At 41.6% G+C, this 15781-nt stretch overlaps 1 protein-coding gene across 12 annotated transcripts in view; it reads left to right on the forward strand.

The window, feature by feature from the left end:
• Positions 1–15781, forward strand: part of Phf14 (PHD finger protein 14) — a gene marked incomplete at its 5' end in the record, with an annotated part of 271885 nt that overhangs the window by 164862 nt on the left and 91242 nt on the right. Inside the window, 1 exon segment of one of the 12 annotated variants that reach the window (XM_013515976.1) lies at positions 2405–2437. Within the exon segment in view, the coding sequence (XP_013371430.1) occupies positions 2405–2422 (18 nt within the window). 12 annotated transcript variants of the gene reach the window in all.

The raw sequence follows: 15781 nt of genomic DNA on the forward strand, positions 1-15781 counted from the left end.
TCTGTCTGCTGTAAAACATGAAAACCCTGCTTATAATGGAATAAGTATGAAAGCACTATTACTTTCGTAAGATTTTTCCAGCAGTCTCTCGCCATATTTTTACTAGACTATTCCTGTGTTAGAGCGCTTTCCTCTCCTACATGAGTGCTGCGTTTATAAAGCGAAGTGTGAAAAGCATAGCAACGCTCAGCCCTCTGTGGACATTTTAAGTGATGTCTTTAGCCATTGTAGGCCATTTAAGCTGTTTCTTTTTTTAAATTTTTCTACAATACATATCTCTTATTCTAGGACTTTAATTTCCTTTAGGAAATGCTTCTATATGAATTACTCAAAATTTTAAGACTCACACGTATATATGTCTTACAGTTCTGCAGGGTTACTATGCGACTGTCACTAAGCCAGTTAACTACATCACATTGTGCATATTATGTATTTTTATATTATATGGAGTATGTTACATATGAACTCAGGCTGCAGCAGCAGACAAAACACTCAAGGATGCGTGGCTGAAAATACAAATTTACTTTCAGGCCACTTTTGATATTTGTTTTGTTTTTCGAGGCAGGGTCTCACCATGTAGTGCAGGCTGTCCTCAAACTCACGACGATCCTCCTGCCTCAGCCTCTTGCATGCTGATATTCCAGGCATGCATGTCTATATCTGGCTCACAGCTTTGAAAGCTGGAGGCTCAGAGATGCAGCAGAGTTCAGGCTGCAGTAGAACTCTCTTCCCGGCGTGCAGGTGGACCTTTTCCCACTGCCCTGGTGCATGTGCAGACAGGAAGGAACGGGTGGCGCCAGGGTATGAGCTCTCTGGGCTCTTGGCCCACGCCAGCTGTGAGTAATGCCGCCACTGTAAGCCCGGAGCGGACCGTGGAGAATGCCGCGCAGTGAGAGCTCCTGTGTATTTTGTGCGACCCGTGTCATTCGCCCGCTGCACCAAATTGTATTCTCTTCGTGTTAGCTGTTGAGTTGTATTTCTCGATATCTTCCAAGAATTTAAAAATGAACTTTGAATTAGTATGTGTCTCCATCACATTTGGAAATAGCATTTTAAAAGATGGTGTTCAGAGTTATGTTTTTTTCCTTAGGTCTGGGTAACAAACGGAAGAAGCAGAAAGGGATGTTTGCACGTCACTGCTGTTAAATAGACACTGGGCACTAATGTGCCCCGTTCTTAATTCAGTCATCAAACTTTTGCTGGGGCCAACTATATGCTATGTAGTATTCTGTTACCATGACTCAATGGCAGACACTCTTCTGAGAGTCTTAATACTTTTGCAATAAGGGGTCTCAACTTTACTTTTGGGCTTAAACAAATGCTACTAGCAGGTATTTACTCTGCATCTTTATTGGGATATGATTTATATAAAATAAATTGCACCCATTTAAAAAATAATGCACTTGAATGCATTTTTACAAACGCATATATCCATGCAACCTTCAGTCGAGATACAGAACCTTCCCACAACTACAGAACCTTCTGTCTTGGAGTTTTGCAGGTATGCCCTTTCTGCAGCCGCTGAACTACCTTCTTTCCTGCCTTGTTTTTACTGTCACATAATTTCACACGTATGGCAGCCTCCTACGTACCTAGTGACTTTCTTCGCTTGATGGCAGTATAAGTAATATCATTTTGGAAAAGAATTTGAAGACTTCTTATGAAGTTAAGCGTGTCTTAGTATGTGACCCAGTAATGCCACTACTAGATATTTACACATAAGAAGTGAAATCTTGTGTCCACACAAAGATTTGTACATGGATAGTTTAACAATTTATAATAGTTAAAAACTGTAGCCAATTATTTTTTCTGTTCAAACAAAAGTTAAAGTTTCATACTTGCTATTATTTTCCAGAGCCATCTGTCACACGCAGAGTTGTGTAGTGTGGGTCACAAAATTAGGGTTTAATCCTTTTTCTGTATTTCCTGGAAAATAAGATCTAACTGGAAAATAAGCTCTAGCGTGATTTTTCAGGATGCTTGTAATATAAGCCCTATCTCAAAAATAAGCCCAAGTGAGCTCACTGGCCGGACAGACACATTCAGTATGTTTGTTGCATCACACAACAGATACACCGAATTAAAAATCTAAATAATGAAAGTATTTGTGTATACCTAAGTGGCCCCTTTGGAAGAGAGGTTAATGCCTATGGAAACATGAACTCAAGCGGTCATTGGAGTACAGACACAGAGCACAAATAACACGCACACTTGATAATGAACAGACATAGTTCTTACCTGAATATAAATCTTAATAATTCAACGCGCCATGTGTTGTGATGGGCATGCTAACGTCCTGGTGTGAAATAAACATTTTCTGAATTGTGATGCCTGAGAGTTTTCATCACTTCCATCCGGACCGTGTTCTTAACTGTCATTTTTGTTGCCACTCTTGTCTCGTAAGTCTTCAATGAACACTTGATTTAATGGAAAATTTGGGAAGCCTGGTCTGCAGCAGGTCCTGACTTGGGTGAAGACGTCATGGGATAAAATCTCCGACAGCTGTGTTGCCAACGTACCACGCGCAGGCTACATGGACAGGAAGCGTCATTTGAGGAGAGCTCTGTCGCTGGACATGGGAGATTAGGGCCAATGGTTCTACAGGAAATGGAGCTGCAAGAGATCCAGCCTGGAATTTGGGGTTGGAGAGTATGACAGTGTTCCAGAAGAAGATGACGTGACTATTTACATGTGGGTTTTAGTATATGAGCAAATGCAGATTTTTGTACATGAATAAAAGAATAAAGGTAGATTGTTGAACATGAACAAATGTAGAGTGTTGTACGTGAAAAAATCAGACCTGCCCTGAAAATAAGCCCTCTTACATCTGCTGGAGAAAAAATATAAAACGCAGTGTTATTTTCAGGGAAATACAGTATTTTAACAATATAAAAGAAATAATTATTGTGTACAAAAGGTAATGAAATAAGAAAAATCTACACATACAGGAATTTTTATAAATCTATAAATTTTTATAAATTTAAGCATATACTTTAAAAAGCATGCTTCTGTGGCCTTATTTGAAAACATTCAATGTAATTAATTTTTTAAATGATTTCATAGTTCAGTTCTATTTTTTAATTGCCTGTCAGTTAAAAATACACCCAAACCCAATTTTAAAATTTAACTCACAGCTTTATCTTCTAGTAAATTCAGTTTTCCTAGGGATTAGAAAGCTTGACTGAGAGGAAAAATGTGTACTCCATTTTAGTGTTAAATATCTGTACACCACTTTGAGTTTTATTTCCACAGGAAACAGAATAAGACATACTTTCCCTAGAGTGTAGTGAAGTTTTTTTTGGTACCCAGAATTGAACTCCCGACCTTGTGCTTGCCAGGCAGATGCTGTGCCACTGAGCTATCTCCCTGGCCCTGTAGTGATTTTTCATTTGTAACTTTCTGATCATCCAGATGAAATGAAGTGAATCTAGATAGTTTTGCTTTTCTAATGCTTCATGAGACGCAATAATGATATTCTTATTACTTGTGTATGTATGGACTTTCTGTAAAACAATCAGTAATGGTTTTTCTCCAAGCTTAACTAGTTGGAAGTATTTGATATTGTCTGTATTCTCTTGCATCCATTATAAATTGTTTTGATTTTTCCCAGATGCTACAACCTGAAGCTCTTTATCCATTGTATGCAAAACAAAAAAAAGGAGACTGTTCCCTACAAATATAATATCCTCTTGCATGCCGACTTCAGATTTGTTCCAAAGCTTACTGAGAAAGAAAAAATAAGTTCAGTTAATTTCATGACAGTTCATCAGTGTTATAGGAGCCCAAGGCTTCTACACATTTCTGTTGGTTGCATGCTAATATCGCTTGGGACTGAAGCAACTTCCTCCCAATACTAGGCTAAATAAGTTTCACTCTGAATAGTAAAAGTTGATTAGAAAACTACTCCATTTCACATTACCTCAAGAAAACAATTTTTACATAGCCATGAGTGAGTAAATTTTATCACCACCCCACCCTATCCCGAGCGATCATCACAGGTAATAAACGTCTCCCCGTGGTGAATTCAGTGTGGAATCCGTGGCTCTCCTATCTAGAGAGGAAGTTAAGTGCTAACAACAGCAGCAGCATGAAAACACAAGCAACTCTGGTATCATTTTGATTCGTTTGAGAAAAACTATTAATTTCCTAGTTACAAAGCCAAGCAGCAAGAACCCTTTAAAACCGGTGAGCCATGAAAGTCATTTTCCTTAAGGGTTTTAAATTTGGGAACAGACTCATGAAATTTATAGCTTTGATGAGATATTCTTTGCCTGGAGTCAGGATGAGAACTAGATCATTGATTTCCCAGCATGACACTTATGTGTTTGTGTGTGCACTAGATTTCATTAGGCTCATAATAGCACAGCCAACATCACATTAACGTTGAAGACGTTTACTTTTGTCTCAGTTTACATATTTCATTTACTCCTACAGCATGCTAACTATCTCACTCTAGAAAATAAGATATACTCTGTATTGATACTATCGATCAGTGGAGGGAAAAATCGCTATTTTCATGTTCACATTTAAACCACAAATGATCAAAAGATATGATTTCTGGAAACAATAGATAATTTAACCAGACGCATGTGTAAGTCTGAAAGCAGTAACCTCCCTTGTTCATATATATGTGGAAAATATAGGTCTTTCTGATGCCCTTCAGTTTCAACCATTATTTTTAACACTGAGTCTAATTCTCAAGGTGACACAAGATTATTGTTACTTCTAAGGATAGATAAACTCTTCCATGACACTCAGATTTCAGAGCAATGAGAAAGGTAGCTAATTAAGTAGTACCTGATGATCGAAGGAAGTAATCATCTCGGCAGGACTCTTTCATTCTGTATATTCCATGAAGAAAGAACATATGGTAAAGAGCTCTGAAGAAGGAAACCTATTATTTGCAAAATATCATCATTATTTTTTGATGTTAGAGAATGAAATACTGTGATTAAAAATGTCTTTCTGTAAGCGGTGGCCTTAAATTTGTGCAAATGTTTGAAGGTGCTTTATCAGTACATTTATAATCCCGCTACCATGTGTCATAATTAATTTCAGACATACACAAGACTAAACAGAAGATGTAATGGTTGGTACATTGTGTCAACTTGAGAAGCCTAGAAACTTAACTGAGTAACTCAGTTCTACATCCTGGGGTGTAGAGGACATGCCCGCCCTGCTCTGGCTGTTGTTCATTGTGTCAATTTGAGAAGTTTAAAAGTTTAACTAAGTGACTCAGCAAGGGGCCAGGGTTATTACTTTGTAAAAATTCTCAGCCTGTCAACAGGAGGGCACTGAGATGATATAAGTTCTACACTCACCCAAGGGTGGGTATCCTGCATACAATATAAGGGAAGAAAAGTTGTTCTCCTCCATTTTGCTGTTGCTGTTTTTGCTGTCTTCTGCCTCCTTCAACTATTCAACCCCTCTGCCATGCCACCTTGCCTTGCAGCCAACTAATTATGGACTGAACCTCCACAAACTGTGAGCTAAATAAACCAACCCTCTTTTAACTTATGGATGTTGGGTGTTTTGTCTCAGCAAGGAGAGAAAAGTGAGTAAGACAGAATTTGGTACCAAAGAAGTGGGGTCACTGCTGGGACTATACCTGACCATGTGGTTCAAGAGCCTTTGGGAATGGCTTGTGGGAAGAGTTGGGAAAGATTCAAAGATGTCTCCTGAAAGAAGAGAGCTGGAATGCCTTCCACTGTTCTGTGAGGCAGATTCTGGTCAGTGCTCAGAAGACCAGAAAATCGGCAAAGACCAGGCTCAGGAGGTTTCTGCTGGGAGGAAGGACTGCACTGGCTGCTGAACTCCAGATGATGTGTTTTATGGTTTGGCAGAAAGTTTGTATTTTGCTCATGTCCAGAGACTTTGCCTGAGACTAATATTAAGGGTTGCAGACTAATTAATCTGGCAGAAGAAATTTCAAGGCAGTCTAATGCTGAGGCTGTGGTATGGCTACTGTTGGAGGCTTTTAGCCCGATTTATTTTGAGGATCAAGAGCAAAGAGTCCAGCAGAGTGATTTAAAATGCTGTGAGTTTGGCCAAAAAGGAAGCTTCAGTAAAATTGTGAACTGCAAAGATAGAACTGAGGAGATCTTGATTGCTGAGAAGGAACAGGGAAATATAAAAGATGGCCTGAGGGTGTCACAAGAAGCAGCAAGCTCTACCCTGGGCAGCCACAGAACTGCAAAAGTGAAAGATTTTGCTTTGAGGAGAAAGCCACAGCGCGCCATGTTCCAAAATGGTGGAAGCACAGAAAATTTGTTCCTCAGAACTGGATTCAGAGTTCCCGGCAATCCAGGCACTCAATCTCTACAACCAAGAGAGAAGAAAGCCTGGCTAGTGCTCCAGCTGGCAGCTGACCTTGGCATCATCTACATGGTGCTGGTTTTAGGTGCATGCAAAATGCAGGAGTTGTGGGGTTAAAAATGCTTCCACCCTGATTTTAGAAGGCCTGGGAGGCCAGGCAGTGTGCCCCTGAGAGGGCAGTGTGTGAAGCTGTGAGTGTGAAGACAAAGGTGCAGTGGTGACCCCAGAAGTTTGGGAAAGCTGGGAATGTGGATCATCTAAGGAAAGCTGTAAGGAGGGAGCAAAGCTGGCCTGGCAGTGAAGCTGTGGGAGCTACAACCCCCAGAAGAAGTGCCATAGGGTTTGTGTTGGTTTGAGGCTTATTTTGCAAGGGGAGCAATATAATACAGGACACATACTTTATAAGATTATAATAGTCACCCAAAGAATGATATACAAAAGAGTGCAGGAAATCTGTCCACACACTAAGACCAAGGAATCCAGCTAAGGGCCTGGATCTCACAGAAATGTCCTGCATGAATCCGGCTGAAGACCTAGAGCTCATAACAATGCCTCCCACGAGTCCACCTGGAGGCCTAGAGCCCATAGCAATATCTCATGCAGGCCTGTTTCATGGATCTGTGCTGGGAAGGCCCAAAGGTCAGTGGTGGAACTGAGAAAGTCTGTGCTAGCAGGATGAAGGATCTGTGCTAGCAGGATGAAGGATCTGTGCTAGCAGGCTGAGGGATCTGCACTGGAGCCAGGAAGCAACACTCAGAAGAACCAGAGCTCCCCTGAAATGTCACAGCCATACTCAGCAACAATGAGGTCCCGAGCTCCTCTGATGATCAGGACAGACAAGTTTCCATCAGGGAAGCCAACACAGCAAGCTTCTCCAGGAGGCTGGCAGGGCACCATCTTCCCCTTCAGAGCCAGGAAGCAATGCTCAAGGTGAGGACCAGAGCTTCCCCAAAGTGAACCAAAGCCATTCTCAGTGTGAATGAAGTCCCAAGCTCCTCGGAGGATGAAAACAGCGAAGTTCATCAGGAAAGCCAGCATGATGAGCTCCTCCAAAGAAGCAACAGCTCTTTATAGCTTCCACCAGCTCCCAACAGCCTTTCTTCTTCTTCTCCAGTTCTGCCTCTTATGCTGCTGGCAACAGTCCTCAGGTGGGCCTCCCACACCCAGCACCACACTTACTCAGTTCAGCGGGGGTTATAAATTGACCACCAGTTGTCAATCCACTGAAGGGTTGGAACCGCACAAGCCCTTTGGAGCTCACATTTTGTTACAGATTTCTTCAGTTGCTGGACATGGAACTACAGGACTTAATGTTTGTCCTGCTGGATTTTGGACTTGGTTTGGTTCCATTCCTTTGTATTCCTCTGTTTGTAACTTTTGGAATGAAAATGTTTATCTTGTGCCGTCGAATGTCGGAAGTGTTTAACCTTTCATTTGTTCAGGGGCTTGTGCTAAGAGTTATTTTATGTCTTGGAGGAGACTTGGGACTGGTAAATTTGTGCAGATGAGTGAAGATACTTTATCAGTACATTTATAATCCCTCTACCATGTGTCATCCTTAATTTCAGATATACACAGGACTAAACAGAAGAACATAATGAATTCCCATGTCCTCCAGTGTGGAATTCAGCAGTCAGTAGTATTGCGAGGACTGTTTTATCTATCCCTTTTTTCCCTCTGTTTCTGCCAAATTTTCATAAAACAGATTCTACTACTGTTCTTTGGAACATATATGTTTTTCTGCTCGCAACAATTCACTTGTGGACTGGGGTGCAGCTCAGCAGTAAAAGAGAGTGCCTAGTCAATGTAAGGTCCTTGGTTTGACACTCAGGACCAAAAGTAAATTCTCGCTAGTGATTGGGCATATTTAGTGTATATTTATTTTTCTACAACAGGTGCACTTTTTGTGCCTCAATAATGTGTGACAATCAGTAGGTTAGTGTGTCAGTGGAAGATTGGGTGACAGCAGATTCTGCCCATGCACTTCAGACTACATTTTTAGTGACATTCAAAGAGGATATTTGTTTTGATTTTCTAATGGTGATGATATTAAAAGCAGAAATTACACAGACTCTCAGTTCCTATTTGCATTTTTGCACCTTAGGCAGAAAAATAGAACTAATCAGAGCTGCAGATCATAAAGAACACACTTCAACCTCCAGAGCTCTGTTGAATTGTGATATCTTTCTGATTATACTAACAAGGGACAAAACTGGTACATTCAGCAGTGTCTTCAAAAATGTTATCTTGTTAGTAAAAATTAAATGGAACATCTGTTCAGGGTAGCAATTCTTTCTTCTAGAGAATGCTTGGTTTATTTATTTATTTATTTATTTTTGAGACTGTCTCTGGCCTGCATTGATTTGGGGTTTCTATTTGATTACATCTAATTCTGAAAGTCAGGAATAGTCTTATGGAACATGTCAGTGGGCTCTTTGTCTTCAGCATCCCTAATGACCTCTAGCTTGGGGGTTTCTTCCCTCTGCCCGCCTCAGGTCCACTTTCCTGGTAAACAAATTTCTGCTCAAGACCTTTCTTACACACTGCTGCATCTTTCCTAGACCCCCCTGAAACCAAGCTTTCCCTCTTTCTCCTCTTCAAACCCGGGATCTCCTTCTTGTTATTGTGCAAGAAAATAGCTGATGTAGACAGTGTGAATTCTTTATGAGTGTAGTGGTTAAGCTGGGCTAGAATAGTCTGTGAAAACAATCCCAGAGACCTCAGGGGCTTAAACCAACAAGAGTTTACTACTCGCTCACACTACTGTCTCACGTGGGTCAGATGTCTGCTGGGGGCAGAGTCTGGAGACCAGGCCCATGAATTCACAAGTTCGTATTGCAGCTTTGTGTGTCTTCTGCAAAAATCAATGGGGAGGGATTGAGAGAATGGAGAATCCATTCAGACTTCTTTGCTTTTGACTGTACTGGCTGCATCACTTCCAATCACATTTCTAGTGGCCAGAAGTGAGTCGCATGGTTCCAGCTGAGGTACAAGGGAGGCTGCAAAAGGTGCGGTGGACTTGGCCGTGTGTCCAGCAGGAGGCAATACACTGCTGGACTCGGAGCATGGACTGTGCCTCTGGTAGCTTCCTTATTAATTATTGGAAAAATGTCTTTATATCTTTCCCCTCTATCCAGAAGCATTTTAAAGTATAACGTAACTCTTAAGAGCACTAACCCTAACTTCCACGTTGCTTGTGTTATCTTAGGCTAATGGTGTAACATACTTAGGTCTTGGCTTTCTAAGCCATGAACTAGAGATGCTACTTACTTTGTAGGTTACGCGAAGATGCATGCTTTTCTTCTTTTTTATTGTGGTAAAAGAAAAACAACAAAATATATTGTCATTACCATTTTTAAGTTTATAGTATAGTCCTCTGTACTCTGAGAAACAGAGGATGGAATAGTGGCTTTCTAGGGACTGGGGCGAGGGGAGGGGAAAGAAGAATTTGTTCATTGATTTCAGAATGTTAGTTGTGCATGTGGTTGTGAAAGCTCTCCAGAGCTTTTTTTGTCTTATGAAACTGAGACTATTCACTTAACAAAATCTACTTTTCTCCCTTTCCCCAGTTCCTGGAAACCACCATTTGCCTTCTCTTTTGGTTACTGTAGACTATATTTCATATAAATAAATGCAACTTCTATCTTTTTGTGAATGGTTTATTTCATTTAGCTTGATTTTCTCAAGTTTTATTCATGTTAGAGAGTAAGAGCAGATTCCTTTATTTTATACAGCTGAGTAATATTCCTTTGTATATATATCACATTTCTTTATGCCTTCATCAGTGCACATTTAGTTTGCTTCGACCTTCTGTTCTCACAAACACGAGTGTGCCAATGTCTTTCCCAGATTCTATTTACAATTATTCTAGGTATATACCTAGAACTGACATTACTAGATCATATCGTAATTCTGCTTCTAACATTTTGGTGCACTTTCTTACTGTTTTCCACAGAAGTTGCACCATTTTCATTCCCACCACCAGTTTACAAAGGTCTCAGTTTCTCCACATCCTTTGATAATCAGCATTTGTAATTTTCTGTTTTTCAGTTAGGGGCTGACTGGTGTGATGCAATCTTTTGATGCATCTCTAACTACTTAAGAATGTTGAAGATCTTTTCATGTGCTTTCAGCTACTCTTATTCAGATCTTTGGCCCACCTTTTAGGTGGTTTGCAGCCACACGTGGCTTGCCAGTTATAGGTCCTGAGAAGTACTTCCTGAGCCAGTTTTGATGTGAAAACATTACAGAATGTACGGAAGCAGTGTGACCTCACAGAACCACCTTGTAATGTTGGGTTGCATCGATCAAAACATCGTTATGTGGCACATGACTCTGTTTTGGTTGAGCTGTGGGAGTTCTTTATCTATTCCAGATATTAACATCCGATCAGAACTATGGTTAGCAAATATTTCTCCCATCCTCGATTATTTCCTTGGCTGTACAGCAGTGTATTAAATTTGATAAGGTTCTATTTGCCTCTTTTTTCTTTTATTGCCTGTGTATTTAGTGCCACACCCATGAACTCATCTCCAGATCTTTCTGTTTTCAGTTCTTAAATTTAGATCTTTCGTTCATTCTGAGCTATTTATGGTATAAGGTAAAGAACCGACTTTGTTCTTTCTCACGCAGATACTCAGGTTTCCCAGCGTCATTTGTTTACCCAATATCCCTGCCTTGGTCCACAAAACAAGAACTTTATTACATACCTCGGAAGTCTTACCCCGTTGGAGAATAACTGAGGATCGGGGTTTCACCTTGTTGTTGTTCCTTTCCAGTTGTAGCCCCTTTGTAGTTGTGGCCTATTTCATTACTACAGTTGTTTAAGATTCCTTGCTTCACCCCTGTCATGGGACAACCTCAAATCTGAACTCAGGTGAATGAATGAATGCATTTCAGTGATAAAAAAGCGCAAAGCACATTGTTAAGTGTACTCCAGCTTTACCATCGATAGGCTGATACTATATTTTAGATTTCTACTTGGTTTCTCAGTATCCCTCTCGACTAGTTCAGAATCCAGAGTGAATGAGCAGTGAGGTAGTGCTAGTCTCGCTCAAAAACTCAGGCAGAGGTTTATGTGTCAATCACCAAGCCCCGCACCCGCCTCCCTGGCCATACTTCATGAAGACCCCACCTCCAACAACTCTGCCACCTCCACCTCTTTCACCGATACATTTTTCTGACCAGCGCATGCTCCAGGCTAGATCACTATCTGGTTTTGCTCCTGCTCCCCTCGTTTTGCCATCCCACTCTTTGAATTCTTCCACTTAGGTATTTGAGGACTGATTCTCAGTTTGTTCATCAAGCAGCCTCTACTATGGGCCACAGGCTGTAAGGTGCGCTGTCTTCACCCTCATACGGTCTTAGTCTGGTGTGGAGACCGTACAGAGGGAGGAACTTGCCGTGCTCAAAAGCCCCGAGAGGGGCTGATAAACGAGGCTGCAGAACAGAGAGGAGCAGCTTAACAAGCCAGGGGATGCATTAAACACTCCACAACGGTCAGACTTGAGTCTGGCTTTGGGAGCATGGCATTTTACCAGAAGTAGCAGTGTGAGCAGTGTTTCAAACAGACAAAATGGCACTAGGCAAGAATAAGGAGCTTTCAAAGGTTAAAGATGATTCTGTACAGAGCGTCACTAGACAAGATAGTAGGAATTCAGCAGTGGTTGTCACACTGCATATTGTTGTCTTCAGAGTAGTTGTTCAGATTATCAGATATAAGCATGCAAAATTGGTCAAGAAAAATTTAAGCTTTAACTGTTCTTTTTGGTTCTAGTGTTTTTTTAAAATTATTTTTAATTCTTTGTAATCATTTGATCAATCTTGCATTCTTACATCTGGTAACCTGAGCAACTCCGTTGAAGATAACAATCCGTAATATAACAACCATTGTTAATTTCCTATCATCTTGTTTTGAAATTCTGGATCGTTTTTATTGTTTTTGTGTTGTTTTGTTTTGTTTTTGTCTTTATTGTTGTTGTTTTGTTATTTTTTTTCTTTAAAATAAAAAAAAGGTTAAAGACGATTCGATATGTCTAGATCCAAGAAAATGCAAGGCAGAAAATCTAGGAGCGGAGTCTGAGAAGTAGGAGACTTTTTTCCGTGGGGTGTCGGTCTGCTTTGATAACTGGACTTAGTTCTGTAGAGCTGGATACGTAGTCTTAGACTCACATGGGGCTGAGATAATAACTGTGATGTCTGTACAACACCGTGAATGTAATTAATGCCTCTGAGCTTTACACATACAGTGGTTAAGGTAGCAAATTTTATGTTATACAGTCACCACAATTTAAAAATTAATAAGGGAACACACCTCAGATCATTGAATCATATACTTAAATGGGTGAATTATGTGCTATGTTAATTATGTTTTGCCATTCACAAAATTAAGCCTTAAAAAATAAAACCACAGACATCTTTTAAAACACTGATGACCTCCGTCCTTTGGTCAGTTAGATCGGAATCTCTGCAGGGAGGGTGATACTGCACCTTGTAAAGTGTCCAGGTGACTCTGATATGCAGTCGCAGTCACAGCGCAGGGCGTGCTGCAGGCAATAAGGAACCCCCGAAGAATATTAATGAGGACATAGCACGATCAGATTTGCAGTTCAGGACATCAACTGTGTCGAGTGTGCGGAACGCAGATTCTCAGCTTTCCTGCTCGGGTGTTTGAGGAGCCAGGTGAATGTTGATAGAGAGTTTGTGTATACACTCGACCTTAGCCCAAAGGCGGAGGAGCACTGAGATCTTATTTATGAAAGCCAAAACCTGAAAACTCAAGTGGCCTACAGCTGGCAAATAGATGAGCTTGGTATATTCACACAGTGGAATACTATTCAGCAACAAAATTCCCACTGCCTTGGCTGTATTAACCCCGGATTCCTGCTGTCTCACACGCTCCTGGCCAAGGCAGGAGCTGCCCTCTGCCTGTAGCTCCTCCGCTCCTCAGCCCCGGCTCCTGTTAACCTCAGCAGCCTCGCGCTCTGGAGCCACTCACACTGGAACCTCACTGATTTCTCCTTTATTTCTGAAAGTTAAGATTAAGATAGGACAAAATGTACATTTCCCACGTACACTTCTATGTGTTCTGGCGAGGCACACCGTCAAGCAACGCTACCAGCATTCAGGTGAACGCTTCCCGCATGTGTCTATGTATTCAGAGATCAGTTCCTCTCCACCCTCTGCCCTGCCACTGGAATCACCAACCTGCTTTCTGTTTCATCTCTGCTCACAATCTGATATAAGCGGAACCATGGTATGTAGCCTTTTGAGTGAGACTCCTGTCACTTAAAAGTACACCACCCGTGTTGTTAGACACATGAAGCATTCACTCCTTCTGCTACTAATGTTCCATTTTACCCGTGTGTCATGGTTTATTTATCCCCTCACAGCTAAGAGACACTGGAGTAGTTTCTCGTTTTCAGCAATGATAATAAAGCTGCTATAAGCATTTCTGTAAGAATCTTTGTAAGGAGAAAGTTTTTGTTTCTCATGGATGTGTGCCTAGGAGGGGGGTTGCAAGGTTATGTATGTGGTAAGTATCCTTTAACTCTGTAAGGTACTGTCAAAGTGTTTGCAGAACTGGCTGTAGCATTTTACCTCCCACCAACAATTTATCCTGGCTACAGTTGCCCCGCGTGTCTGCATCCTTAGTAATACTTGATACTGCTGGGAGTTTTGCTTTGCTTTATTTTGTTTGGTCTTTAGCCACTCAAACAGGTGTGTGGTGTGATCGTTGTCTTACTGTGGTTTCATTTTGTATTTCCCTAAAGACTAATGGTGTTGAACATTTCTTCATGTGTCCATATACCACCTATCCATGATCTCTGTTGAAGTACTTGTTCAAATTTTTTGTCCACTTTTCTCTTGGGTTTTTTGAAAGTCATTTGTAATGTTCATAGTTGCCTTTCCTTCAGTGTTTTTTCTGCCTGAGGAAATATCCTGTAGGTCTTGCCTTCTAGAACTAGAAGTACCCTTTTATTAAATTCCTGTGTCTACCTTCACTCATTTGAGGCCTTTTTTTGATGAAGTTGGTATCTCCAGAGTCTCCAGTTTCTCTAAGGAAGCTTCGGACTTTGTCCTTTGCTGCATTGCTCTGGTTAATTCCATTTTGCTCATCAATAGACGCAGCTCCAAACCTGCACTTAGCAAAGGTTATCATACATTATCATTTCCCTTTTGTTTCCCAAAATATTGGCCCTATTCTTCTCATTTCATGTTAGAGAGTTTCTTCAAACATCTGGAAATCCCTGGATGCCCATTCATATACCGAGCACTAAATAGCATTAATTATGGGGAAGCAGGAATTCTAGGGAGCGTCTCTCCAGGAGGTTTTGGTAGGAGAATCCTCCGGATGTTAGCATGTCTGATTCCTTTGTGTGGAGCTAGTCGTTCCTTCCAGGAAAAGTGCTACAGCCTCCTTCCTGGAGCCGTGTGTCTCCGGACAGTGTGCTGAGTTAGGAAGCCATCGTCTTAGTCACTTTCCTAAGACTTTGTTGTTTCCTAACAACAAGTACCCAGCCACAGCAAATTAAAAGAGGAGAGGTTTATTTTGCTGTATGGTTTAAAAGGTTTAGTCCTCGTTGGGCAGACTCAAGCACAGAAACCACCCGGGGGAAGGGGCTGGTGGGGGAAAACTGCTCACATCACGTTGGCCAGGAAGTGGAGAGGAGAGCAGAAGTGGGGCGAGGACACCCCCTTCTAGGTCTCGCCTCCAGTGACCTCCCTCCTGAGCAGGCCCCACCTCCTAACAGCAAGTCAGCCACGGCACCCTCCCCAGTCCAATCAGCTTCCAAAACCCCTGCCTCTGAGTGCATGAGGCTTTGGGGCAAGACCTAGATAGAGACAATAACGGTTCGGGGCTAAAGTGGCGCTCAGAAGCCTCTCATTTCCACATGGACAGCCTCACTCACCCTTCTTGTCAGTAGGAAGCCTCCCTCTGCCCTTGGGAAAAACCATTATTCCCTGGTCCTGAGTCTCTCTGGCACAGGGCATGACTTCCACTAGAGAGGAGACCATCACTTGAGAATGCAGTTAGGGCAGGGAACATGGGTGTTTCTTATCCGCATTGCTTTTCAGCTTTGCCGTTCATCTCTGCCACCAATGTCTGCTGCTCTTTATGGAGACTGAGATGCACAGTGTCTGATCTTCATCTCCTTCTGCAGGTGCCTGTGTTACCCAGGTGCCTGGGTTTTGGGGTGTCGGAGTCTCCTTCTAGAAGTGGTTTACAGGTTCTTTCTGTCCTGAACAAAGAATTGATCCAGACAAGCACAAAAGATAGCAGTGTTTTACATTTATTAAAGGTAAGAAAAGAGAAGTGCTCTGCAGAACAAGTTTAGCCAAGTAAAAGTAGGAAAAGGAGGGCATCCCGCAGCATGAGCATGGACTACTGTAAAAGGACAGTAGCCCAGATATCAGGTTTAGGTTGTCCTGTTCAGAACTACTCAAGTTCTTGTAAAAAGTCCAC

This window comes from Chinchilla lanigera, unplaced genomic scaffold (assembly GCF_000276665.1).
Source record: "Chinchilla lanigera isolate Chin_1 unplaced genomic scaffold, ChiLan1.0 scaffold00031, whole genome shotgun sequence".
NCBI lineage: Eukaryota > Metazoa > Chordata > Mammalia > Rodentia > Chinchillidae > Chinchilla > Chinchilla lanigera.